At 36.2% G+C, this 26,463-nt stretch overlaps 1 protein-coding gene across 1 annotated transcript in view; it reads right to left on the bottom strand.

Annotated features, from left to right (window-relative positions):
* The window catches only part of LOC117987021 (corticotropin-releasing factor-binding protein), a 28,388-nt gene extending 3,305 nt beyond the window's left edge, over positions 1–25,083 (bottom strand). Inside the window, exons 1-6 of the mRNA XM_034973984.2 lie at positions 24,654–25,083; positions 10,005–10,104; positions 9,203–9,363; positions 7,141–7,336; positions 4,696–4,874; positions 3,747–3,855 (exon numbers count right to left, since the gene is read on the bottom strand). Coding sequence (XP_034829875.1) covers positions 3,747–3,855; positions 4,696–4,874; positions 7,141–7,336; positions 9,203–9,363; positions 10,005–10,104; positions 24,654–24,722 — 814 coding nt within the window. The 5' untranslated portion in view covers positions 24,723–25,083. The remainder of the gene's footprint in view (positions 1–3,746; positions 3,856–4,695; positions 4,875–7,140; positions 7,337–9,202; positions 9,364–10,004; positions 10,105–24,653) is intronic.
* Positions 25,084–26,463: the final 1,380 nt, after the last annotated feature.

Below are 26,463 nucleotides of genomic sequence, written 5' to 3'. Positions count from 1 at the left end.
CGGATTTTCCCCTTACGTGTGCTATAAGACCTACCTACCTGCCAAATTTCATGATTGTGTTCTATGTCAACGGGAAGTACCCTGTAGGTTTCTAGATTCCGTTTTTCCTTTTGAGGTACGGAACCCTAAAAATATTATTATTCTGCAATAAAATATTATTCAGTTATCAATATCAACGGGATGACAACACACGAACCAGTCACACTAATAAAATTACTTTAAAAAGGAAAAATATTTTCAACATTCAAAGGCATTTTATCGACAAGTTTTCAATTTTTCGACCCTTTTATGCACCTTGACATAATTTTGCAGTCTATTCAATTTACTTATTAAGGCTTTTACCGTTTTATCGGAAAACTTGAAAATGTTTGTAGCACCCAATCTCGTAAATTGAATTTGTAAATATGCCAAAAGTTTATTTTGAAGATCGAAATAAAAGTAGTTAGGTGCTCCAGTTTTTGATTTTGTTTTTGAACCGTTAACTAATTAATTATTATTTATTAACAAGTGTGGAAGGTTTCCAGTAGAACTGTACTAAGTAATAATAAAAAATTAGATGGTCCATATGAGTTAATGTTCTAAAAATCTTTCTTTATTAGCCCGAAGTTCTGCAAACGTAGAAAGAAAAAATGTAAGTATTCTAATTAAGGTGACGCAGTACGCTCGACCGGAATTGTCGGCGCACGTGGGTAACCTGTTTGCTTTTCACCTGACATTGTACGAGAAAGGTGAGAGGCACGATGATTTTCACCGAATCAAGCGCGCGAAAAGGGTTTAGAAAATGTTTGCAAAGTAAAGATATTTCAACTAATATAATAAATAAATTATGTCTAAAATTAAATTGTTTCAGAATTTTCACACTCCTAATTTTATTAATAATATATAGAGCTTTGGAGAGATTTGGGGGAGGCCTACGCCATTGAGGCGACTAATGCGTGACTGAATATATTACTATAAGGGACTTAAATATAACATATAAACATAAATTTTGACATTAGAAACTAATTTTATTATGACGATGAATGAACTGATATATTTTTATGAATTGATATTGTTTCGAATACGATGAATTTATGATCAAAAATGATGTAAAAATAAATAAATTATTGTAATAGGAGATATAATTGGAATTAACGTATTAGACAATAAAGGCTTTTTTTTTATTTTTTTATTTATTTTATAATTTTATTTATTTACGCCCAAAGTTATCATTGTAATAGGAATATATGGAGGAATGATTCGAGGCTCGTAACTTTAAAATTATTATGTTTTCAATATTTTATATATCGGTGAACGTAGATAATGGCAAGACAAACTGATATAATACGTCTTAGTTTTGAGCGTACCAAATTATGTAGTAATTACCCTCCTACGTGTAGCACCGAAAGCACCGAACTGCGCCCACTTAAGTATTCGGAATATTCGACATATTATTTAAAGAATTATAATAATATATCGTCATGCGTAAAAAGTATTTTCAATGATTAATTTGTACACTACTAATAAGCTACTATACTCTTACTATTTCGTAAAACTGTGCTATTAATAAGAGTTATTATTATTATTGCATACCTTAGAGGTCTTTAGGTCGTGTGGTAGATATATCATGAAATTGAAATGCTGTTTTCAATAGACAGAAATACGCCTTGACTATGCCCTAGGTACAGTTTCACACCCACCAACTCATAGATCTTACATACATAATAGATTCTCAATACATATTATTACGGTTCCTCACGACTCACTTTGCTTCTTACATCTTTTTACGGTAATCAATCTTGTTACTTTGACATCTTATTTCCCTAATGCTAGATAGAGTACTGAGGTCTGAGCTATTTTTGTTCTAATCTTGTTGCCCCAATCTTGCAAAGGTTACGAGTTCTATATATACCTAGTATTAAATAATATTTAAAAAATACGGTAAAATGCGAGTTGGACTCGCACACGAAGGGTTCCATAAAATCGTACAAAAATATCAGTTTTTGATTTTTTTACTTTTTATAGCGGTCATTTTGAAATTGTTATTATTAGTTGTTGTAGCGGCAATAGAAATACACATTCTGTGAAAATTTAAATTCTCTATCTCTTACGGTTCACGAGATACAGCCTGCTGACAGGTACACGGACGGGTGGACGGACAGACGGGCGGACGGCGAAGTCTTAGTAATAGGGTTCCGTAGACACACTTCGGGCACGGAACCCTAAAAAAGAATCAATAATTCCATTTTCTGTTCCAAAAATACCATTGCTAGTAATACGATTTTGTCAACATTTGGAAGAGCTTTGTTTTCAGCTGGTTAAGAGTCTTTGGAAGATTCAAATTTAATTTATTTTTGGTTAACTCGATTGTTTATTTTGGACACATAAATGACTTCAAGGAACATTATCAAAAGATGGTAGATAGTTAGAAATACTTGAAAACATGAGATAAACAAGACAAAAAACAAAGAAACTAAAAACAAAGGCGGCTTTATTGCTCAGAACATTTTAAAAGTATTTTATTTAAAACTTTTTTTGGGGTATCTATATCACTCATAGAACACATAGGCAATAGGTGAGGAGACTTATCCATAATTCATTTGGCTTCAAACGATTTCAGTCAGAGGCTATAAATACCTAAGTAATTTCGATGGCCAGAGGACTTAATTTAAACATTACTTTGCTACAAGCTTTGCTATATAGGCTTGCGTTTGACGACAATTGCGACTGTGGCGGTTGCCACAGTACAAACTAGATGGCGCTGTTCAATCGATGACGTAGTCCCGAACAAATGTACCGCCGACAGTACTCGCACTAACAGAGTGTTCGGCAATCTGGACTATATATAGAAATTTCAAGATACAACCGTCGGCCCAGCTGGCGCTACCGAGCACAACCAACCGCTCGGTGGGAGATCTCCCCTTTGGTACGGTCGAGCCTGCACACCGCTCCCGTACACGACAATCGTGCTAAATAAAAAGCAATGATGAGGTCAAGGTTGGAGCGCGCTTGCATAGAAGATGTGTATTGACTCTTGTCTTAAAGGTACTTAAGTTATACGTTGCAGGGAACACCTATGTTGGAAGGTACGTATTAGGAAAGACGAGGCAAAGGTGAAATCTGGATAAAATCTATACAGCAGTTTTTAATAGATACCTACTTAATTAGCACTTTAAAACAAGCAGATGCAATTATCAAATTATTGGCGGCTGAAAAAACATTCACAATCATTGATGTCGGAGCAATCTATAGTCACAACTTACAAGCCGCGTCTTACAATGGACGTAATATTTTGGATAATTTGATATTGTATTTTTCGAACTGTCTTTCTGTAATATAATACCTGCGTGGACTCGCTCTAGTAACTCACTTTTCAGCCGCCATCGCCATAAAGATTGAAATTTTAATTTAATTTTTTTACCCTTTTAGACCAAAGCATTAGACAAAAACTAAGACTGGTGTTTGAAATTTGCAGCCCAAATAGACCGTAGTCTGTGCTAGGGCTGACAAAGATCATCGACCTCACACGATTTATAGATTTTTATTAGGTAGGTGAATCGAACTATTTTACCATTATACCAGACCGGGCTCACTTGGGCACGTAACCCTGGTGCGGTGGGCCTTCAACAGCATTCGCGTAACTCTCTTATGAGAGAAAGAGAGAGACAAAAGTTACGTGGTATAGAAAGAGAGGCGTTAATTAAATTTCAGGCCACAGCGTTATGCTAGCATTGGAAAGTAGTATTATAAGTAGCTTATGCTATTACCTTCGTTGGAGTCGAGCCCGCATATGCTGTCGTATATCTCCATTTTGGTGTGGTCGAGCCCGCCGGCGCCCCCAATATCCGCGTAGTCCGCCAGGCCCCGCTTTGTACACTGTGCAAACAAGTGTACACGCGGCTTAATTAACTCGGGCAAAGGAATGTGCAAAGGATAGCTTAAGCTTGATCGCCACGATAAGTTCGATGTTGTACAATATACCATTATGGGGATGAATTCAAATTGGAGAGAATTCAACGAGCTGAAATTTGAAAACAGCCTAGAACATATTAATACAAATAGGCCTTAAAAAAGGTAATATCTGTTATCATAAATGATTAAAAATCTTACTCGTTATTATATGGGATGCATCAAGATTACTATTTGAAATATTAAAAATAAACTTAGAACTGATCACATTAGATTTTTTTCAGAAATGAAAAATGGTTGACAAAATATATGACAAAAATCGTTTAAAAATCAACAAAATTCTTTATAAACCGGATCGGACTATACCTACTGAGCACGGGTATCCTTAAAGAGTGAGGAGGGCTTAGGTCACTGGCCAAGTGCAGATTGACAGGTGGCCAAAACCCTTCTCATTCTGAGAAGAGATCCGTGCTCTGTAGTGAGCCGGCGATGGGTTGATCATGATGTCAGATATGATGCCACCTGGGCAAAGTCGCTGCAAGTTAGCAAGTCATAAAATATTTGCAGGGATTAGATTTTTTTATATAAAATCATTGTACAAAATTTTATAACGTTTACGGTTATTAAATTTTCCCCTCAAAGAAACGGTTTAGTCGTCCAAGAATATACAAATATTGGTTTTGTGTTTATTAAATACAAGTATATCTAGAGGGATTTAGTTTTTGAGAAAAGCTCAAAAAAGGTGATAGTATCTACTGATGATTACTGATATGTTACCACAATAAAAAATACGTAATAAATATTTACGTGATGAATAGTCCCCGTTTCGACGTCAAGTAAGGCGCCTTTTTTCACTGACTGTCCAATGTTAAGGTCTAGTACACGCACTGTGGCCGGTGACACTGCAATCAGCGAACAGTTTCCTGTCACGCCATGATTCCGCAGTGTGTAGACACCTTCAGCACCAAATAACATCAGGTTGCAGGCTGGCAAGGAAAATAAAATGGTTTTAAATAACTACATTTTATTTTGCTAATTTTAGCAAAATAAAATGTGAAAAATCCTATTAAAGTTTGTGCCTGTTTTTCTGGGATAATCTTCAAAACAGCTAAACCAATTTTGACGACACTCTTGCGGGCATATTAAGAACTATCGCGAGATATAAAGTCAAGTAATCAATATAGTTTTCGGTATAAAATATATCGATAAAGTCGCCGTGAAACTTTTAAACTTTAAGCACATGAGTATATAATATCTACTCGTGTGCTTTAAGGGCATCTGGCAGGGGGTTGCCACGACACCGAGTGTCTGGCAATGCATGACGACGTGTTTTCTAATAGGTAGGCCATAGATCAATTATTGGTCTCGCTCCGGTAGGTACTATTCCGAAGAAAATATATAAATTTAGACTTTATAATTTGACGTAAGATTTTCTACACCTTTATTATCTGTTATCTCCCAAAGCCACCATGATCCAAACTTCATAGTCGCTGATCATTCCTCCATGTGTTGGGGACAATACGCAGATAAATTTTCAGCTTTTATGAAATAACGAAGGTCTGGCACCAGCTGGCTCTCTCTCTATTATAGTAATAGCCACATGTTACAGATCGCGCGGCGAGAGTTTGGCTTTGACCTTCGGGTGGAGGGGATTACTGCGCATGGGTACTGTCACGCACACAATACTTTTCCTTTTTTATGTACCAGGTTGGATATTTGAGTGGGTCAAAATTCATGTACAGTGGTAATAATGCTAGAAAATAATACGAAATAGATAAACTTCTTCATTTATTAAAACTATTGATAGTTATTTTACTTATATAAAATGTTTATTTCCTTTTAAAGTTTACAGAGACAGCGATGAAAATTCTAAATAATTGTTTTTTAATAAAATTATTTATTCCAAGATACATGTAAAATTGGTACATACAAACAAAAGAAAACTTAAAATAATTATTAAATACAAAAGTTAACATTAAAAAAAAGTCTTAGCAGCAGTGCTATTCAGATTCTTATATAATAAACAATTAACGAAAATAGCAATTCACTTGTGAACGTGATTGTACAAACAGAGGCAGGGAACGACTGGAGCAGTGGAGCGCCAATCAGAGCACCGCGTGCGCCTACACACCCGCCCCGCACCCCACTAATTGCCCGTTGATACCCAATTTCTGATTTCTGCGCAATAACGGTCAAAGCCAAACTCTCGCCGCGCGTTCTGCACCTACCCACGTCTTCCAAAATTTGAAACTACTCTCAAGAGAAGTATTTACTAGGTATCATAGTTAGTCATTTGCTTCGGACCATAACGAGTGTTGTTGAAACTAGATTTTTCTATTCAAAGTTTAACAATTTAGCATGATACTACTCACTCCGCATATTTCCCTAGTGTCCTATTATCTTCGCAAATTCTTTACCTTTACTGAGACCTTTTATTAAATCTATCTACAAGCGCAACTTTTGTCACGGTTATCTCATACAATGAAAAGAAAAGTCCTAATTCACTCACTGACTGACTCAACAACGCCCAGTCCAAACTCTCGGACCTAAATTCTGAAATTTTGCAACCGAGGTTCTCAGGTTTTATTAGTTTTTCAGGACAGATTTTTCGAAATTCCCACGGAAGTGAAGCCGTTGCTAGTGAGTTATATGACGTGTATGTTCATTAAGTAGGTATATAAGTAGATTTTCATGTTTTTAAAATTTGTTATTTTTAAAGACTAGGCAGTACATATTGGCTGAACGCGGCGCATACACGCATACGCAAAAGTTACCCACTTTTGCGTGAGATCCCTTAAATAAATAACTTTCATGCAAGTTTTTTTAAATAACCGTAATATGATATATGAGCTTAATATGAGTTACCTAGTTATTTCGAAATTGCAGACATACATTTCAATTGTATTTAGTTATTAGTATAGAATATTTTAAGTATAGGTAGGTTATCTTGTTTATTAATGGAGTTCAAATTATGCAATAGCTATAATAAACAATAAACAAAAATACCAAACTTATTCTAGAACATAAAAATTACAGATCGAAAATATCATCTAAAAGTTTTTTTTAATTTAAGAGTCACCACACCCAGTCCTCAGCCTTCCTCATCCAGCGACTTCCCGCCAGCCTCCTTTTATCGTCTGCTGGACAGCTTCCCAAGCTGGCTGCTTAAAACTACTAAGCAACTCTATGCTTACTTATGTATAAGCAGCCTCCATTCTAGGATTTTAAAGATTTTCTTACAAAAATACTCACGTCTCGCATTTCGCAAATGCCGTATGGTAACCGCGAAGCCCTTCCCTCGTGCCGGCACCCTGTACTGTATAAGAGCAGCGTTTTGTCGAGACACCAGTTTGCGCTGTGGACGTTGGTCACAGTATTCGACTACTCTATCGTCGTCCCAGGAGTCGGCGGGCCACACTTGCCCATTCAGCTCCCATCCATCGACCCACTAGAAACAAACACAATTAGGTAAAGAGGCATCAATGAAAAAACATGAGAGACGAATATATCACTACTAGATGATGTCCGCGTTCATTTCGGTTTTTTGAAATCCCGTGGGAACTCTTTGATTTTTCGGGATATACTTACCTAGCAATAATGAAAACAATCAAGCATATTTATTATTTACGACATAATGCCCGTGACTTCGTCCGCATGGATTAAAGTGCTTAAAAATCCTGTGGGAACTTTTTAATTTTCCGGGATAAAAAGTAGTAGCCTATGACCTTGATGTATGTCCAGGATGTAAGATAACTCTGTACCAAATTTCATCAAAATCAGTTGGACTGTTGGACCGTGAAAAACTAGCTCAAACTTATGACGTTGAAAATTTAATCCCTAAGGGGTTAGTTTATTATAGTTAGTTATTAAAATTGGTGTTTGAAATTTCTGTAGTCCACGTGGAAAAAGTGGCAGGCATAAGCTAATGTTACAATATATGTTACACTAGCTGATGCCCGCGACTTCGTCTGCGTGGAATTAAGTATTTTAAAAATCCCGTGGGAACTCTTTTATTTTCCGGGATAAAAAATATGTCACTCTGCAGGTCTTTATCTATACCCATGCAAAAAATCACGTCAATCCGTTGCACCGTTGCGACGTGATTGAAGGACAAACCAACAAACCAACAAACCAATAAACCAACAAACCAACAAACAAACACACTTTCGCATTTATAATAAGGGTACTGATTGTAGCCGAATTTCGTAGGCATATATCTGCGTGCGGAAATCTGCTGAAGTTGTCCCACGCCTACACCGCACGCCTACCTAAATCATCACGTCCTGCCCTCGCCCTGGCTGTGACGTAGCTTTCGTAGAAATTAGAGTCATTTTAATCTAATTTTGATAGGCGAGAAGAAGTTCTGAAAACTTTCCAAGTTTTGCGACGAGTTTTGCATAATTGATCCATTTGATAAAGTAATTTTTGGATATTAATGTAATTATTTTACTAATACCGCTAAGTAATACTATCTTATTCAAACCTAGCGCGTTTGGAACCCTCGTAGCTTTAGTTTTGAGTTTACGTAAGATTATCATCACTATAACTATCATCCTACAAATCCAACAACTGACTATCAAAAGGATTACAAGTTACAACACGTATAAGTCCAGCAAATTACTATTGCGCTGGAAAAATGTCTCATTAACATCGAAATGACGTCGTTTTGACGTCAGCCGAAATAAAAATATACCATCAGCTCGAAACTTCAGTCTAGTGGTGACGTCACTAAAATGGCGGCCACGCCCATTACAAATTAGCGGGACTTATATCTATGATTTTGATTCGATTTAATTTTATTCATCTGACTAGCAGTTGCCCGCGACATCGTCCGCGTAAAATTTCTGGTTTCTCAATTTCAAAGAAAAGTTGAATACGAAGCAGTTAGGTAAGTGTACAAGTAAAGACTAATTGAATAATATTTTTATGACCTGAAAAATCAATAAAAGTAATTTAAAAAACTTAAAAGTGAAATACCGAGAATAGATTTCAAAAGGAAAGAAGAGAAAAAGTTTCAAAAGTTTAATTTCTTCTGAGTAGGTTCATTAAACATTTATAAACCACGTTGCTAGCTAAACGTGATTTCTTAATATAGAATCTAATAATAACTTCGTAAACATCTAGTGATCAAGCTATAAATTGCAATTAAGTTAGGTGTTGAGCAACAATCCCATATGTAATCTTTAGTAATTTAAAAGTAAAAGTAGTCTATGAATGTCCCCGGGATGTCAGTTAACTCTGTACCGAATTTCATCAAAATAAGTAATATGTCACTCTCACTTTTGGTACTAGTAAGTGGATTAATAGGACTCACCGCAACCAAACCGCCATTCTCACACGGGACGTCCAGGTAGTTGAAAATAACCTGGATCCTTTTGTCAGGATCTGTTATCATATAGATGCCGCATACTGTTGGCTCGTCGGACGGAGACTTGAAGAATAGTTCGCCTTCTTCTGAGGTTACCAGAAAGCAATCTGAAGACAAAAATCGTATAAGGCCTTCATTGGAGTTGCGGAGCGTGCGTAGTCTTGATTGTCCTGACCTGGTTTCGTCGAGAAAAATCCGTATCTACACTAATATTATAAATACGAAAGTGTGGCTGTCTTTCTGTCCGTCTGTCTGCTAGCTTTTTATGGCCCATTCTTTTAACCGATTTTGGCGAAATTTTGTACAATCTTTTACAAATTTTGGTGAAATTTTGTAGCTTGCATCCCGGGAAGGAATTTTTTCCCGGAAAATCAAAGTCCTCACGAAATTTTTAAAAATCTGTGCGCGGACGAAGTATTCTGGAATAAGAAAAAGAATACCATACCAGGCATCCAGAAGTTACTATGAAACTTGTTTATTATAGTAGGTATAGTGTATTTAAGGTATACTGTGATCGCACAATGAAGATACTGTCTTCATTGTGCGATCACAGTATACCTTAAATAAACCCCGTTCCCACTTGTCGTTTATCGCTTGGTGTTCCAGTGGCAGTTAAGTACGTTTATACAGAATTAGTTTCCGACAAGTGTAAATAGCTTCATATAAAATGTTCTGCCACTGAAACATTCGATTTAAATTTAGTCGTAACAGTGCAATTTCAACATCTCGGCTTTTTAAATGAATTTACCTTCAGTAGGGTCGATTATCTTATGTGAAGGAATGGGATAGCGGCGTGCTCTTGAAAACCATGACAGTAGTTTTTCTGAACCACGATGCTCTCGCCATCTCTAAAAAGCAAAACTTTAAGTCACACACACATTTAAAACACACCCCGTCTCAACCCCGATTAGCATCTCAATCTGTCGCGTACATAGGTACCTACGGTACCTACTTGACAAGAAGTAGTAAACTTTCAAAAATAAACCGGCCAAGAGCGTGGCGGGCCACGCGCAGTGTAGGGTTTAGTAGTCAAAAGTTTGCTGGATCTGCTAGTATAGCAATAAATCAATCTAAACCTGTGGCTAACCTGGGGTTAACCTGTGAACCCTACTTATCCATGATAGTTTTCCTTTAAAATTGATTATATGTATATATACCACTGCTGTGAATTTTTTCACGTTCCTATATACTACCATTTGGCTAATAAATGGTAGGGGGGGCCTTGACTCTTCTTAACAGACCTATTCAACGATATCACTTCACTTTCACTTTACATGTAGGGGAGATAGTCTCTGAGATTAACCGAGGACGGACGGACGGACGGACGGACGGACAGACGGACGGACATGGCGAAACCATAAGGGTTCCTTGTTTACTACGGAACTTTAACAAAACGGCAATTAAGTACCTACCTGCCTAGTAAAACTAAATTTTCCATGTTAAACTGAATTTCCTTTAGCCTACGCTACGGGTTTTCAATTCATTAATTATCACGAACAAGGAAAATATAATCAGGATCATTCAGGATCTGAAAAAGTCCATTGAAAGACTCTTCCAACCTCAAAAGACCTTATTAGGCCGATTTATCATCTATTCATCTATTGAGGAGACGCATGTTATCTTATTGGAATCGCTTTGACGCCTCCTCGTTCAATTTACCTGTCATAGTTATTAATAGAGTAATAACATTTGGAACCCTGTATTATTTATACATTCCTACTGATTTTTGTTTGTATTTGTAGGTAGTTGAAAGCGTAGTGGTTGGATGTCCGCCTCCTAATCGGAGGTCTTAGGTTCGATCCCGGGCACGCAAACTTTTCGGAGTTATGTGCGTTTTAAGTAATCAAACACTTGCTTTAACGGTGAAGGAAAACATCGTGAGGAAACCTGCATGAATGAGAGTTCTCCATAATGTTCTCAAAGGTGTGTGAAGTTTGCCAATCCGCAGTTTGTGGTAGTAAATAAAATAATATTTATTTATTAATTTATTTATTTACTATCTCGCGTGCGGCTCGTCACTCTGTGGCGAATGTGTAAATACCGCAGATACGTCGCATTTATCACGTAGGTTATTTTTAGAAAATATTTTCAGCACCTTATTTTCTTCAAAAGGAAAAGGTACTAATCCTATTCAGGGTTGCTAGAAGTAGGTACCGCAATTGCCATTTCGTACTACGGCTATGAAACTGAAGTTGGAATAAGCAGGGCAGATAGTTCGTAGAACCGATAGACGTTGGGGTCCCAAGGCGCTGGAATGGCGACCTCGCACCGGAAGGAGCAGCGTTGGAAGACCCTCCACTAGGTGGACAGACGACATTAGACGAGTCGCAGGGAGCCGCTTGATTCAGGCGGCGCAAGACCGTGGCATGTGGAAGTCCCTACAAGAGAGAGACCTATGTCCAGCAGTGGATGTCTATCGGTTGATGATGATGATGTACCACAACGGTGCCAGTGAGACCCTATTACTAAGCCTCCGCTGGCCGTCCGTCCGCTAGCCATCCGTCTGTCTGTCAACGGGCTATTTAATGACTGGAGCGACTGGCGCGAGTAATCGCACATCGCACTTCCACATTCGCTCATGGGTAGTCAAACATTGGACTTTAAGTTTTGCAAAATAGAGCTTGTCAAAATGTTTTCCATTCTGAATTTCCAAAAGTGACAGGTTTCCATGTTCAACGCATTTCAACCGCATAGCTACGTTGACTGCGGTAGGCTTCAGCGATCTTGTATTTGGGTGTTTACGAACCATGTTCAAATGTAGACATTACCAGTCATTCATATAAATCACTCATTTTGCTAACACAGCATTTTCTTTGACGGTTCTCGGGAATATCTTAATTTGTTCGCGTGTTACTTATATCCAATAACTGGTTGTAAAACACACAAAAACACATTCTTCTCGCATTGGTTCCTGAGCTTTTAGGATCGTGACACTCTTGAGATACAACTTCCTTAGCGGTGTTGCTTTTTTAGGGTTCCGTACCTTAAAAGTAATAGATTGCCGAGGAGATTCTTGAATATTAAGGTAGGATTCTATGTTCAGAAAGAATAACGATGAATTTCTCATAGTTTTATTAATCACTGTTACCACTTTGGATGTTGGTATAGGAATAAATCGGTGTGTCGTAAGACTAACTATTACTGAAATGTACGGTGTGAATGTAGTAAACCTTCGTTCCCGTACCTACATTCACACTAATTCATTCCTATATTCACAAAATACAGATAAAATCACACTGTCAAGTCAATATTTAGAACCTACCTACAACTGTATACATTATTTTATAATTTATTTATGATATTTAACAAAAGAAAAAACGGAACCCTTATATGATCACTTCTCTGTCTGTCTGTCTGTCTGTCTGTCTGTCTCGTCTGTCTGTCTGTCTGTCTGTCTGTCTGTCTGTCTGTCTGTCTGACTGCCTGTCTGTCTGTCTGTCAAGAAACCTACAGGGATTATAATATATGGTGGCGTGCTCTTGGGAAGGCCTATGTCCAGCAGTGGACGCAAGCATGATTGATTGATTCTTTTTGTAAAAATATTCGACACGTGTTCCGGTTTTTGCGTGTACTAAAACTAATGTTGTATATGACAGATTACCTACGTACAAACTCATTATCACCTTTGGCCTACTATAAAATATTAATCCAAAGCTTTGCCGTATCTATTTAAAATGTACGACGACCCTAAAAGAGAGGCTTATTAAAACAGAATTTAGATTAGCGTTTTACGATATGAGGTAACATCACGCAAATATCACGCTGTTTCTACGAGTATCCGCCTGATACCTACGTAAAGCGCATTATTGGAAGACACTGATACTGTATATTTACCTCATCCAAATTGGCATAGTTAGCAATCAAGAGCTAACTAGTCATAGTATTAAAAAAAACCAACCAAGTGCGAGTCAGACTCCGGCAGGCACCGAGGGTTCCGTAGGTACTACAGAAGAAGTAAAACGGTAAGAATAACTTTTGTTAACGAACCGCAAAACTAACTTTGTTTGGTATTTATTCGACATTTTGCACGATAAATCAAAAACTATTAAGTATGCATAAAATTAAATAAAAATCTGTTTTAGAATCTACTTGTAAAGTCATTTCATATGATACCCCAAATGAAATACTTAGTTATATCTTATTTCAAAAGTTAAAAATACTAAAAACACATATTTTTTTTGGTGATTTAACCACACAGTTTTCGGATTTTTAACCGACTTCAAAAAAAGGAGGAGGTTCTCAATTCGTCAGAATCTTTTTTTTTTATGTTCCCCGATTACTCGAAGACGCCTGGACCGATTTTGAAAATTCTTTTTTTGTTTGAAAGGGTATACTTCAAAGTTGGTCCCATTTCAATTTGGTGAAGATCTGATGAACATCTTCGAAGATAGATACTGGAACTCCTCAACGGATAAGAGTAAATTGCTCGCGATCAGTGTAATAGCTTAGTAAACAGTAGATTTTTAACCAGTCATAGCATAATTCCATGGGACCACTAAAAATTGTGAAATAAATTTTTTTTACAAAAAAAATAAAAACCGACTTCGATACACAAACACTAAAAATTGAAAAATAATTTAATTTATTACCGAATATATTATGTATACAAGAGTTAATATAGTTCCATAATAATATTTTTTGGGGTCGGTGCCAATGAGGTGCCATTGTGGAGTCTCATAAAAAATATGAAGTCTAGACGATTCGCGCAGCTAAAGCTAATTGGCACCGGCACCAAAAAGTCTTATTATGGAACTATATTAACTCTTGTATACATAATATACTCGGTAATAAATTAAATTATTTTTCAATTTTTAGTGTTTGTGTATCGAAGTCGGTTTTTTTTTCTTTCTTTACTTGTGCTATAAGACTTGCCTACTTGCCAAATTTCATGGTTCTAGGTCAACGGGAAGTACCCTATAGGTTTTATTGTCAGATACAACAGACGGACAGACACAACAAAGTGATCCTATAAGGGTTCCTTTTTTCCTTTTGATGTACAAAAACCTATTCAACATGGCTTCCATCTAAAGGCTGTTGTAATGTAAGGAACTGTAAACTTACTTATCAAGAGATTGTATATAATTTTCCATGACAATGCGGCCCAATCAAGAGGAATTCGTTGAAAAATTCACCGTATCAACTTATCTTAACTTATAAACTAAGTAATTTATGAACCGTCTGAACGATGTTCTCGGTTGCTAAAAATGTTTTCTGTTAAGCTCTGGTTTTGCTATACCTATTATTTGATTAACAAGATGATGCCCGCAATTCTCCGGCTTAATCGCTGAACCGATCTTGTCGAGAGGCACAGTAATAACTTTCATCCTTGGGATGGACATAGGATATTTTCAGTCTGGAAAATCAAAGATGTAAAGAAAAGAGATCAAAGAGTTAAAGAATGAAAAGTAGCTTATGCGCTAATAATTAAGTTGTTGTTAACAACAACAACATCCACATAACAAACTTTAAAACTAAAGTCAGTTCTAAGTTTTGCTTACATAATCCGTATTTAAATTTTACGAAACTTAAATTCTTGTTGCTTGTTATTTTTGCTTACAGAGCCTATCTTATCTAATATATTCTAAACACTAGAAGTTGCAAAATTTTCTATGAACGTTAATATTGGAGATAATAATTATTATCCAAATTAATACAGCTACTTGGCTGGCTCAGTAACGCAAGTTCCTCCTCTTGGCCTCTGAGGCTGAGATCTATAGAGTTTTGTTCTGACCTTGCGTCCAGGCGATATGCGTCCAAAAAGGCCCCTTTTTGGACGCATATCGCCTGGACGAGACACATTTTCAAGTTTTGTCCTCAAAAACTACAATTTAATATTATAAAAATTAAAGACATTATTTAGTGAATTACGAGAGCCGAAACACAAAATGGCTTGATACAAAAAAATCGCGAAGTTTCCCCAAAATACGCATTTTTTACACGACCATAAGGATAAAAACCAGTTTTATTCGATTGATACAAAACCAGTATGAATGAAATTTCGGATTTACGTTCAACGTTTAATACACTAAGGGATATTTATTTATAAAAGCGTGCAAAAAAGCGCTCGGGCGGCCCAGACTTCCGCTCCCAGTCGCCTGCACGCAACGCGTCTTATAGAGCACCCGTGTACAACTTCAATCCCATTATAGCGACATATTAAATGAAAATGAGACAAAATACAGAGCAGATACATAATTCTGTCCCGTTTTAACTGTCATGTCTTGAATCTGAGCAAAGAATAATCTTCCTATTTCCATGTAGCAAACTCAATGTATCTATATTCTATATACGTTCTGTAGATTTGAGCCAACTCATGTCTGTTCTGTGCCGCACGTCAGTCGTATCTTATATGACTTTAGGCACAGCTCTTTGCACGATAGTCAATCAATTTTTTTTTTTTTTGGAAAATGCATTTACGCATTCCGGACACAAAAGCGGGTATGTGGTAGCGCTGATCGCACTCGCACTCGCACTGCTCAATATACCCATTCAAAAACCCAGGGGCACAGTCCACGTCAGGAATGAGGCGTTGCAGGATCCCGAATATATGCGACTGAGACGTCCCGACGTTGAACCGGCACAGGTGTATTGCACCTATTTCCTAAGGCAGGAGAAGGTAATCAATCATAGCGTCTCCTTCTTTTCCCTTGTCTTTTTCTACGGAGCGGGTGGGCGTCAGACTCCAGCTCTCATTCAATGGTACGCCAGTTTCACAGAAGGAGGCCATTACGCTCCAACGCGTCTCAACGCGTATCGACTACGTTCGGCAGCGAGAGGTTTCCTCTTAGACTGGACTGATTAGATGTAGCAGTTCTGGTGGGAGGCTTCGGCCGTGGCTAGTTACCACCCTACCGGCAAAGCCGTGCCGCCAAGCGATTTAGCGTTCCGGTACGATGCCGTGTAGAAACCAAAGGGGTATGGGTTTAATAAAAAACTGCCATACCCCTTCCAGGCTAGCCCGCTATCATCTTAGACTGCATCATCACTTACCACCAGGTGAGATTGCAGTCAAGGGCTAACTTGTATCTGAATAAAAAAAAAAAATTGAGGCCCCCACGCTACGCACTCCACCAGGGTGTGAAATGCTGGAGCATCCAACAGGGCATTGAACTACAACCCAAGCCTGCTTAGGTGACTTGACTCTAGAAACTAGTATTCAGTCGCTTAGATCGAATAGAAAATTTAAATCTCCGCGGATGGAGTCGCGAGCATCAGCTAGTTTCACAATAAAATCTTTCAAGGTAAATGCATCACAGCTTTAAAACTCTTTAATGAAACGGGCAATACTTTTTATTATAATATACTTAATGAAAAATTCCGAGCGAGCGGCTAATGTGCTTTTTCTCATCTACTTAATAGCTAATGGCTATGAAGGAATATCCTATTGTGACGTAGAATATAACGTGGGCTACAAAGCGTCGCCTTTGTCAACAATTTACACCTACGTGAAAAGTGATGGTGATTATAGTTTTTAGTATGTAATAAAAGGATCGGCCTGACAGCTAGCTGTTCAGAAATTCGGGAATGCAGGAATATTGTGGCAACCCCCTGCCAGACACCCTTAAACTTTAAAACTTTGAGGGTGTCTGGCAGGGGTTGCCATTTTTTTTATTGAAAATATTACAATACCTACTATACAAATCATGCCCGCGTGGAATGGTGCCAAGAATACTGGTTGTATTTCCGTACTAGACAGCTAGGCTGATTCGTTGCGCAAAAAATGCCGAAAGTATTGAACATCGACCTATTTCGGCTTTGTAGAGCGTAGTCTCTGTCACTCATACCTATACATAAGACGTTTTGTCGGTCTCGACGACAGACACAGTGCTCTACAAAATCTGCTATCTCCTTTTAAAGGTCGATGGACATTACTTTCGGCTGCGTACTATACCTACCTACTGTACAAAGAGTGTGAGAGAGAAGAAAGTGCCTATACCATGTCGATACGGTAATTTTCCAGACATTCGTTATTTTGATTCCGCCAACGCTTTCATTGCGATGATCATTATATTATTTTTATTAAGTTATTTTATACAGAATTGAAATTCGATCTACTGAGCAGAAAGCTGAAATGAAGTCAGCCTACGCAGTCCGTATTTTCGCCACGTTTCATAATAAGTATGTACACTGTGAATAACAATATTTTATTATTTTAATTATTTGTATCTATTAGATACACTCATTCTAAATTCACACAGGTGAACTGTAGACGAAATAGAACTCGTTACTGGTGATCAATCACTAACGCAGGCGAAATTGCTCAAACAACATAAACTTAATCGTATTTATCGTAATATCGCCTGCCTACTGGTCTTCTTACTTAATTAGATAAACTTCGCAGAGTGGGCTCAGGAACTTCACAATCTTGTTCCTTCTTCACTGTTCTACCACAAAACAGCGAGAAACCGTGAGCGTTGGGATCCTTATGTGGTTGACATCTGATCTACTCGCACGAAATCTTTTTTGTTCAACGTTTCTGATACGAACCGCCTAGGGTTTGGAATGCAAGGCAAGAGTGCACATGTAACCTCTATAGGCAACCGTGCTCCAACCTAGATCTCATCACTGCTTTTCTTAAAGTCATCATGCGAAGTAAGGCTATTTTGCAATAAAAAACCAGCCAAATGCGAATCAGACTCGCGGACCGAGGGTTCCGTACTACAGTCGTATTTTTTTGTAATTTTGCACGATAAATCAAAAACTACTATGCATAAAAAAAATCTGTTTCAGAATGTACATACAGGTAAAGCCCTTTCATAATTATAATACCCCACTTAGTATAGTTATCTTACTTTGAAAATCGAAAATACTAATTATTTGTTCATGATACATTTTTTTATGTGATGTAACCACAAATTCACGGTTTTTGGATTTATCCCCTTACACCTGCTATAAGACCTACCTACCTGCCAAATTTCACGATTCTAGGTCAATGGGAAATACCCTGCAGGGTATTTCCCTATAAGGGTTCCTTTTTCCTTTTGAGGTACGGAACCCTAAAAAGACTACATGTAAATCCTCGTCGTGTCCCAATAATGTTGAAAATCGCTTTAGCCGCATAAAACATTGCATAAGAGACAGAACCAGGGCGTGGGGCACAATAGGCCACAAGGCTACATACCTAGTTCTGCGAGTTAATTAATAACAACCTGTAAAATGCCCCGCAGGGCGCATGAACTATGAAAAATATTAAACTTACGTATTTTAACCCAGTTTGTTAAGATTAACTTTTAAGCGTTCCGTAGAAAACTAACAAAACCCTCATAGTTCCGTCCAGTCCACCTGTCCGTCTAACATGATGTTTAAAAGACCCATGGAGGTTAGCTTCCTGGCGCTGAAGTGCCGGTGACCTCCCAATGAAAAATGTAGTTTACTTAGATTTTGTTTCAGTAGGCTTATTGCATATCACAATGCCTATAAAGTTACTACTACGACTAAAGTTGTAAGGCGCTGATTTATTTGGTTCCAAAACCGTGAAAAATTTTGTTCACTTGACCATATCTTGTCATTTATTATCGATGTCCAGTTGAGATTTGTTGATAATTTTGATTTTTGTGTAGTGACATGACACTGAATACGGAATAGGTCATAATCATAGGAACGTTCAGCATGAACGTGCCAATGATTATGACATAAATGCCAACGCCAACTTCAGCATGCATTAGCATGCCCAACATTCATAATTATTGAACGCTCTAAAAAAAGTTGGGCATTTTTTGATTGATTAGGTTTGGGGAGTCTAACGAGATATTTCAAATCGTTTTTGGTCTTTATAAGCTTAGAAAACACTGTCATTACAATTTCAAGGCCATAAACTGAATGGTTCAATAAAGCTAAAGCAAAAACCTTTTAGTGGACAAAGATTTAATATTATTTGATCTTATTGGCATATAAGGGTTGTAACAAATTTTATAGGGGATGACATTTCAATAAACTGGTGGATGTAATTTTTATCTCCAAAACATTTTAGGAATTGGGAATCTATATTGAATACTGATAAAAGATTTGGGTTTATTTAGACATTCATTTGTTTTTATAAGAAACCATTTTATGCAGAAAACCTTGACTTGTAATATCTGCGTATATACGAAATTCATAATATTATATACAAGAAACTCATATTAATTTATAAAATTGTGGACGATCAAGAGAAATAAACAATATAGGCCTACTTAAACCAATATTTTATCTAAATTCTAGGTGTTACTGAAGACTCTGGAAGATAATAAACAATCTATTAGTTAGTGGTTTAGTGCTTGTTTGCACTTATATCTGATAATAATCGTTAAAACTCAGTTAAAATCGTATTCTACGTGATGATCTGGGAGCCGACCTGGGAGCTTTATTATCCTGATAAAAACTTTCCACTATATGATTAAAGGAAGGGTTCATGCCCCTCAAAATGAGGACTATGATGTTCTAGATGTTCTAAAAGAATTCGCAGAAGTATAAATTTCAATTGACAATAAGAAAAGCGTTTTGAGCCAGAGTCAATATGCTTGAGCGATAAAAATGTTTGATGAAAAACATAGGAAAGGGTAAGTGGAAATTGAAAGAAGAATAGATAACGTTCCTATAGAGATAAAAAATCGGTCAAGTTCAAGTTGGACTTGCATAAGAAGGGTTCCGTACCATCGTACAAGATATACCTACCTTCAACTCTTTTATGTAGAACATTAGGTTTCATAAATTAATTTTTTTGTGAACACATTTTTTTTGTGATGTAACCAAAAATTCACGGTTTCCGGATTTTTCCCTACTTGTGCCGAAGACGTACCTACCAAATTTCATGATTTTAGTTCAACGGGAAGTACCCTAAAAGTTTTCTTGACAGACACGACAGACAGACGGACAGATAGTCAATAAAGTGATCCTATAAGGGTTCCTTGTTTCATTTTGAGGTACGGAACCCTAAAAATGCTAGTAATAAGTAATTGAATGTTTTGCTATGAGTACTTACTACTTTTTTATTAGTTTTTACTTATCTTTAGAAAGAATCCACAAGAAAGTTTTAAATGCGTTTACGTTTTAATAGCCATAGGTACACGAGGAATGAGACAGAGCAAAAGAATATTGTAAATCCAGGTTTTCTAATTGGTGTCACTTTTAAACTTTCAGAACCAGACACCTTTTTTTAAAAAACCACGCACTAGCAACTTTGATTTTGGAAAGCGGTTTTTCATGGGTTTTACCAAATTAATTTCCAAGAACTTTGGAGTTTTGAAGTTTCAACCAAATATGATTTTCCTAAAATAAAATAGGTCCCCGCCCTAAACGGTCAGTCCGAAACTTTTTCATTATTAAGTAATTATTATTAATCATATTATGAAAATGATTAGGGGCCTATTCAGCCTTCAAAAATGTAAGCTTATAAAAGCCTATTGTATTCAATAATCTTTTAATTAGGTTTTGGTTATACAAAATTAGTTCTTTGGCCAATTTGCTTGGCTCGACAATTTCTATACCTACATTAAATTTAAATTTGGAAGCATTGTTAGCGATATAGAGCCCAAAACAGTAAGTATTTTTTGTCTGTCTGTCTGTTTGTGCGCGCTTCACTAGGTACTATATTTTGTATTTGAAAGAAACTTGACATACTCAGGATCAACATAATAGAAGAGTTTTTATGCCGAAAAACAATACTGAATCGTTCGGGATGGAGAATGACAGTTTTTGTCGATGTTACTCCATGACTCCATCTAATCTTAATCGATTTCGACAATGCTTTTTTAAGAGAAACTGTACTATCAAATACTTGCATCAGTTTAAATACTAGATGCATAGTAATAAGCAGACATAACTTAAAATACATACCTACCTACCTACGACGTTTGCATTCCTTCACTATTAATAAGTAATATTATAATATATTCGATTTCGGTTCTAATTTGCCATTTATATACATCGATGGCCATTTAAGTTCTGTATTATACAGAGCATAATTATTATATGCAAACTGTGTCTCTGCTATCCAGATTGGACTCTCTAGTGGATTTTGTATTTTGTATACGTGTAAAAAATATTCAGAAATACCTATTTAATTACAATTTTATAACAGTAGTTAAAGCTTGTTTGTGTGTAATAACTAAAAAACATAACAATACAATAGGTATGGTAAGGTTATTTACGTAAGTGATAACCATATTATGTCTGCGAGTAGGCAGTGTTTATTGACTCCACCCCACATAAAATGTTATCATTATTTAATCAATTACTACATAGCAGGTCAGGACTATACTTACACAACTATACTGCTGCTGTAAGTAAAAGGGACGTATCTAACCAAAACATAAAATCGGAAAAGAAAGTTTTGTGATCTTTTGTGCTCTTTTTAACTCTTCTTTCTTCGAGGTTCTCAATTCAGTGTGTTTGTTTTAATAAATATTTCTTTACGATAGTTTTGTAGGAATACACCTCTCTAGAAAAGTATCGTTTGGGTTGTTTGTTGAATTTTTCTTAAACTTATAACTTAGGAATGACACCGTCGCATCAATTTAGTAAAATACCTAAGTCTATATTTTCGTTTTATATGTAAATTATTATATACAGATGAAACGAATTGTAAGTTTAGACTCAGTTGAATAATTGTTACTTCGTGCCTTTTCGATTGGACATTTAGAAAATATTTATTATGTCAGTTGTTTTTTTAGGAAGGAAACCAATTAAAGAAATAGTATCAGATGTATATTTTTCCTCATCCGGAATAATATATTATGTATAATATAAAATTCAATGTATTGTAAAATCAGGGCAGATACGCCCCTCTTTCTTTGAACGGCAGTATACATTATATTGACTTACTCGTAAAATTCACGCGTATATTGGCCTACACTTTTAATTAATACATTTTACTACGTCTTTGAATAAGGCTCCCTTACTACCAAGGTTGTGTTAAAATACGTAGTGGTGTAGTGCGTAGTAGACCTCCCTGGTGCAGTGGTGAGCACTGCGATCTTATTAGTGGAAGGTCGCGGGTTGGATTTTCGGCAGGGCAAATTTGTAATTTTATAATTTCTCTGGTCTGGTCTGGTGGGAGGCTTTGGCTGTGGCTAGGTACCACCTTACCGGCAAAGTCGTGCCGCATAGGGATTTAGCGTTCCGGTACGATGCCGTGTAGAAACCAAAGGCGTATGGATTTTAATAGCCAGCTTCTTAGACTAAAACTGCACCATCACTTACCACCAGGTGAGATTGCAGTCATAGGCTAACTTGTATCTGAATAAAAAAAACGCAAAGAAAGCCTACATCTCTCTCTAAGCAAAAGCCTAGAATAACGGACTGTACCTGTAGTACAAGATTTTACGTCTCACCAAACGAAACCAAATTCGAGAGTCGAAATACTTCCGCGTTACAGTAAAATGGACCTAAACAGCCTTGAATTGAAGTCAAATATTCAATGCCACTGATTTTAATTTCAATGTTTCCGCTTGGAGCGCTGGCTGTAGAAGTGTAGACAAACTTGAGCTTTAAAACAAGGCGGTTAAGATCCAGTTTACTGTAACGCGAAAGTATTTCGACTCTCGAATTTGGTTTGGTTTGGTGAGACGTAAAATCTTGTACTACGGGTACTGGTAACTTTGGTTGCTACGAATATTATTTTAAAAACAGATTTGTTTCATTAAAAAACTGTTTTCGTTTGTAATATTCTGTTTTAGAAAAAAAATACGCCTTTACCTGTTTTAATTGCTGACACAATTAAAAGGAAACAGAAAAATATATATATATTTTTTTTTTTTTTTTAATTAACTATCAAATATTGAACATTTTACAAATACTTTTAACACAACAAAAAAACCACTAAGGTTTAGTATGTTGCTTATCCATGTCCATTAATCGATTTTGGGTATAGTGCTTCCATAAATAATATATACATTATGTATAGAAGCACTAGCACTAGGGAGCGTTACATGATAATTATTTGTTATATTTAATATAAATCAAAGCGATTGTGTACAATTTTTTTATACAGAGCCTTATTACTTACCAAACCATACAATATATTAACAAAACCGTATATAATTTCCAATTAAAACGGTCAAAGCCGCGATGTTATGCGGTAAAAAAAATTCTTGCCCGGTTTTAGTGGGACAGGACGAAAATTCTTTTGAAATATGTTGGGAAACAAGAGAGCGGAAGTTTTTAATGGAAAAACGTTTTAATCAACAATTAGAAAAAGTTAAATTTTCTTGGTATGTACTTACTCGATTTTTATTAAAATTTTTTAAATGCTGATTTTCTATTTTTCTCCTACTTACATTAAAAGAGCAACTTTATAATGATACTAGCTGACCTGCCCCGGCTTCGGTCGGGTGGAGTTTAGAAAATTGAGGCGAGGTTGAATTAAATTTTTCTGTCCGTAATAACCATATGGCCTCGTACTTCAAGGAATATTATAAAAAAAGAATTAGTGAAATCGGTTCAGCTGTTCTCGAGATTTGCGATGAGCATTATCAGTTATAATTTTTTGTGATTGCCGGGTTGCTAGAAATTTTTGCAGGCCAAAATGTTAGTTGTGATTGACATTTTTCAGTTAGAACAGAATAGAGAATATCAGTTCATCATCTCATCTCTAAATTAAAGTTGCGATTCGTATTAATCTATGTATTTGCTTATGGTTTCTAAATGGACTCCAATGCCATTTTCACCACCATTTAGTACATTTCACAAGGAAGGTTTGCATGAAACCCGTGCAAAGCCGAGGCAAATGAGGTAGTGTAAACTTTTATTATTTTATGTAACTTATAAAAGACCGCTTATCTATATACAAAAGAGAAACTGACTGACTGACTAACAACAACGTATATATTAAACCGCACTGTGCAGAAACTGGAAATTTTGCATTTTAACGTAAACCTTCACAAAAGATTTTGAGTTTTAACGGAATCATAAAAATCCTGACTCCATGCGGACGAAGTTGCGAGACGAACTATCCTAATTACTCATAACAATAATATGAAATGTGAAAGTTTGGATGTTTGTTACTCCTTTACGCTACAATGACTGAACCGATTTGGTTGTGGAGGCTTATACCCTGAACTAACATAAAGAATTTTCATCCCGGAAAATTAAAAAGTTTCCACTAAATTAAAAAATCTACTAATATCCGCGCGAACGAAATGACGGGCATCATCCAATAAAAGGTACTAGGTTCGATTTCCGTTAGAATCTATTTAATTGTTATACATAAACGGGTACAATGCCTCGCTGCGGTGGTTTCGATGAGGTTTAAGATTTATTTTAATTTATTTTAATTGAATGTTGTTTTATTTTACTTTATTTTACGTTTTTATAATATAATTTTCTATCCCTTTTTAAATCTAAAAGCGTAAATAAAAAGTATTCATAAATATGTAATATTTTTATGTACTACTAAATAAATAATTTACAAATAACTTACCGGCAGAAGTAAACCTTCAATACCATTGCACGCCAGTACAGCCGCGACCAAATAAAGAACTACTCTCATCTTGAAAAAGTTTTCACAAACTTCTCACTGATAAGTTAAATGGGTTTCACTGAGCTGTAACGTCGGCTTCAGACAAAGTGTGAATGGGCCGACTTTCCCGCTCCCTTTATAAGCGGCTCCAATATTCTGCGCAAACTCCGATGCATTTAGTCCTTTCGTGGACCACTTTAAAAACCTTTTCTCAAACCTTTATACAAAAAAAAGCCTTTTGTTTTCTTAAAGTTTTGCACCTTTATAGTTCACCTTTATAGTTTAATGTTTACTTTATAAAATACCTTCAGCTTTACTGTATAAAAAATTCTTTCAGATTTTTCTCTTTGTATTCTATGAAAAACTGTTATTTTTTCTCAAGAACTTGACAGGTTTTACTCTTTCGCAGAAGAGTGTCCCTCAGTGATGATATGTTTCAGAGTGAAACCTTATCAATTGTAGCACGAGCGAAATTTTATCAGTGTCTCTTATTTGTTCGGTAAATATTTATGTCACTTGTGGTCTATAAATGGCTAAATTGTTAATACAGATAAATGTACGATAAATATTTGTCACGTTTTGGAATTTATAGATTGTATAAATGTGTGCTTTAATTTACAAAATGTTACTACCTCAATATCTTAATTATCTTGGCAAACATAATTATTGTTACTTTAGTAGGTTTCCTTATAACTTTTTCAACATTTTCCGAAAGAGTCACACGTACCCAGATACTTTAGATAAGAAAGTACTTATTTACTTAGTATAAATAATGTGTTAGGTTTCTAATGTTTGTGAAAAACAATACCATGTAGGTAATTGGCGTTATAATTTAAAAAAAAAAGCATGGTTAAAACTACAACGCCAAAAATATTCTTACTTTAACACAATAAATAGTTCATAGATGGATTTTGCTGCCGAATAAAAATAATATCTAGGAGTTCGTAACAGTTAGCTCTGGTTCAATCTAATAATTATAATAAAATAACACTTGCAGTGAGTTTGAGCTTAAGACCCGGTAGACACAAGTCAAATCAGCTTAAAAAAAACCGGCCAAGTGCGAGTCAGGCTCGCGCAACGAGGGTTCCGTACCACAGTCGCATATAAGACCTACCTACCTGGTTGGACCTACCTATGATTCTAGGTCAACGGGAAGACCCTATAGGTTTCTTGACAGACCGACAGACACACAGACAGACAGAGTTTTTCCTTTTGAGGTCCGGAACCCTAAAAAGTGCGAGTCTAGTTCTAGTTTAAATTTTTTCTCTTTTAGATTGTCAACATGTACCTTTAGATTAAGGGTAGAGATAATCCCAAGATACGGGCTTTCTTTTTTTTTCTTCTTGAGGAAAATCCATCATGTATACCACCGACCACAGGGGAGCACAGTGGCAATATCGGAAATAGTTTGACCTAGTGAGTCAGGGCTATAAATTTAAGTTAGATTGGTATGCTTAAATATTTGTTTCCTTGTATCATCAAACCGTACTAAAATGAAATGGTTGAACATAAATAGCTAGCATTAATTCACCCTAATGCTAATAGCTTCAATTAGCTAACAAGCTTTGATATATTATTATCTCAGACAGCTTTTGTGTTTTGAGATTGGCTATAATATTATATGTAATGTTATTCTAAAAGGTTATGCTTTCAGGGGTTGCTTTGCAAAATATTATACTACAAGCTGATGCCTACGACTTTGTCCAAATAAATTATTAATCTTGTGAAATCTCTGATTTCGTGGTATAAAAGTACCTGTAATATGTCCGTC

Source organism: Maniola hyperantus, chromosome 12, assembly GCF_902806685.2.
Source record: "Maniola hyperantus chromosome 12, iAphHyp1.2, whole genome shotgun sequence".
Lineage (NCBI taxonomy): Eukaryota > Metazoa > Arthropoda > Insecta > Lepidoptera > Nymphalidae > Maniola > Maniola hyperantus.
The sequence above is the reverse complement of the archived record's forward strand: the minus strand, read 5'-3'. Positions and strand labels throughout refer to the sequence as shown.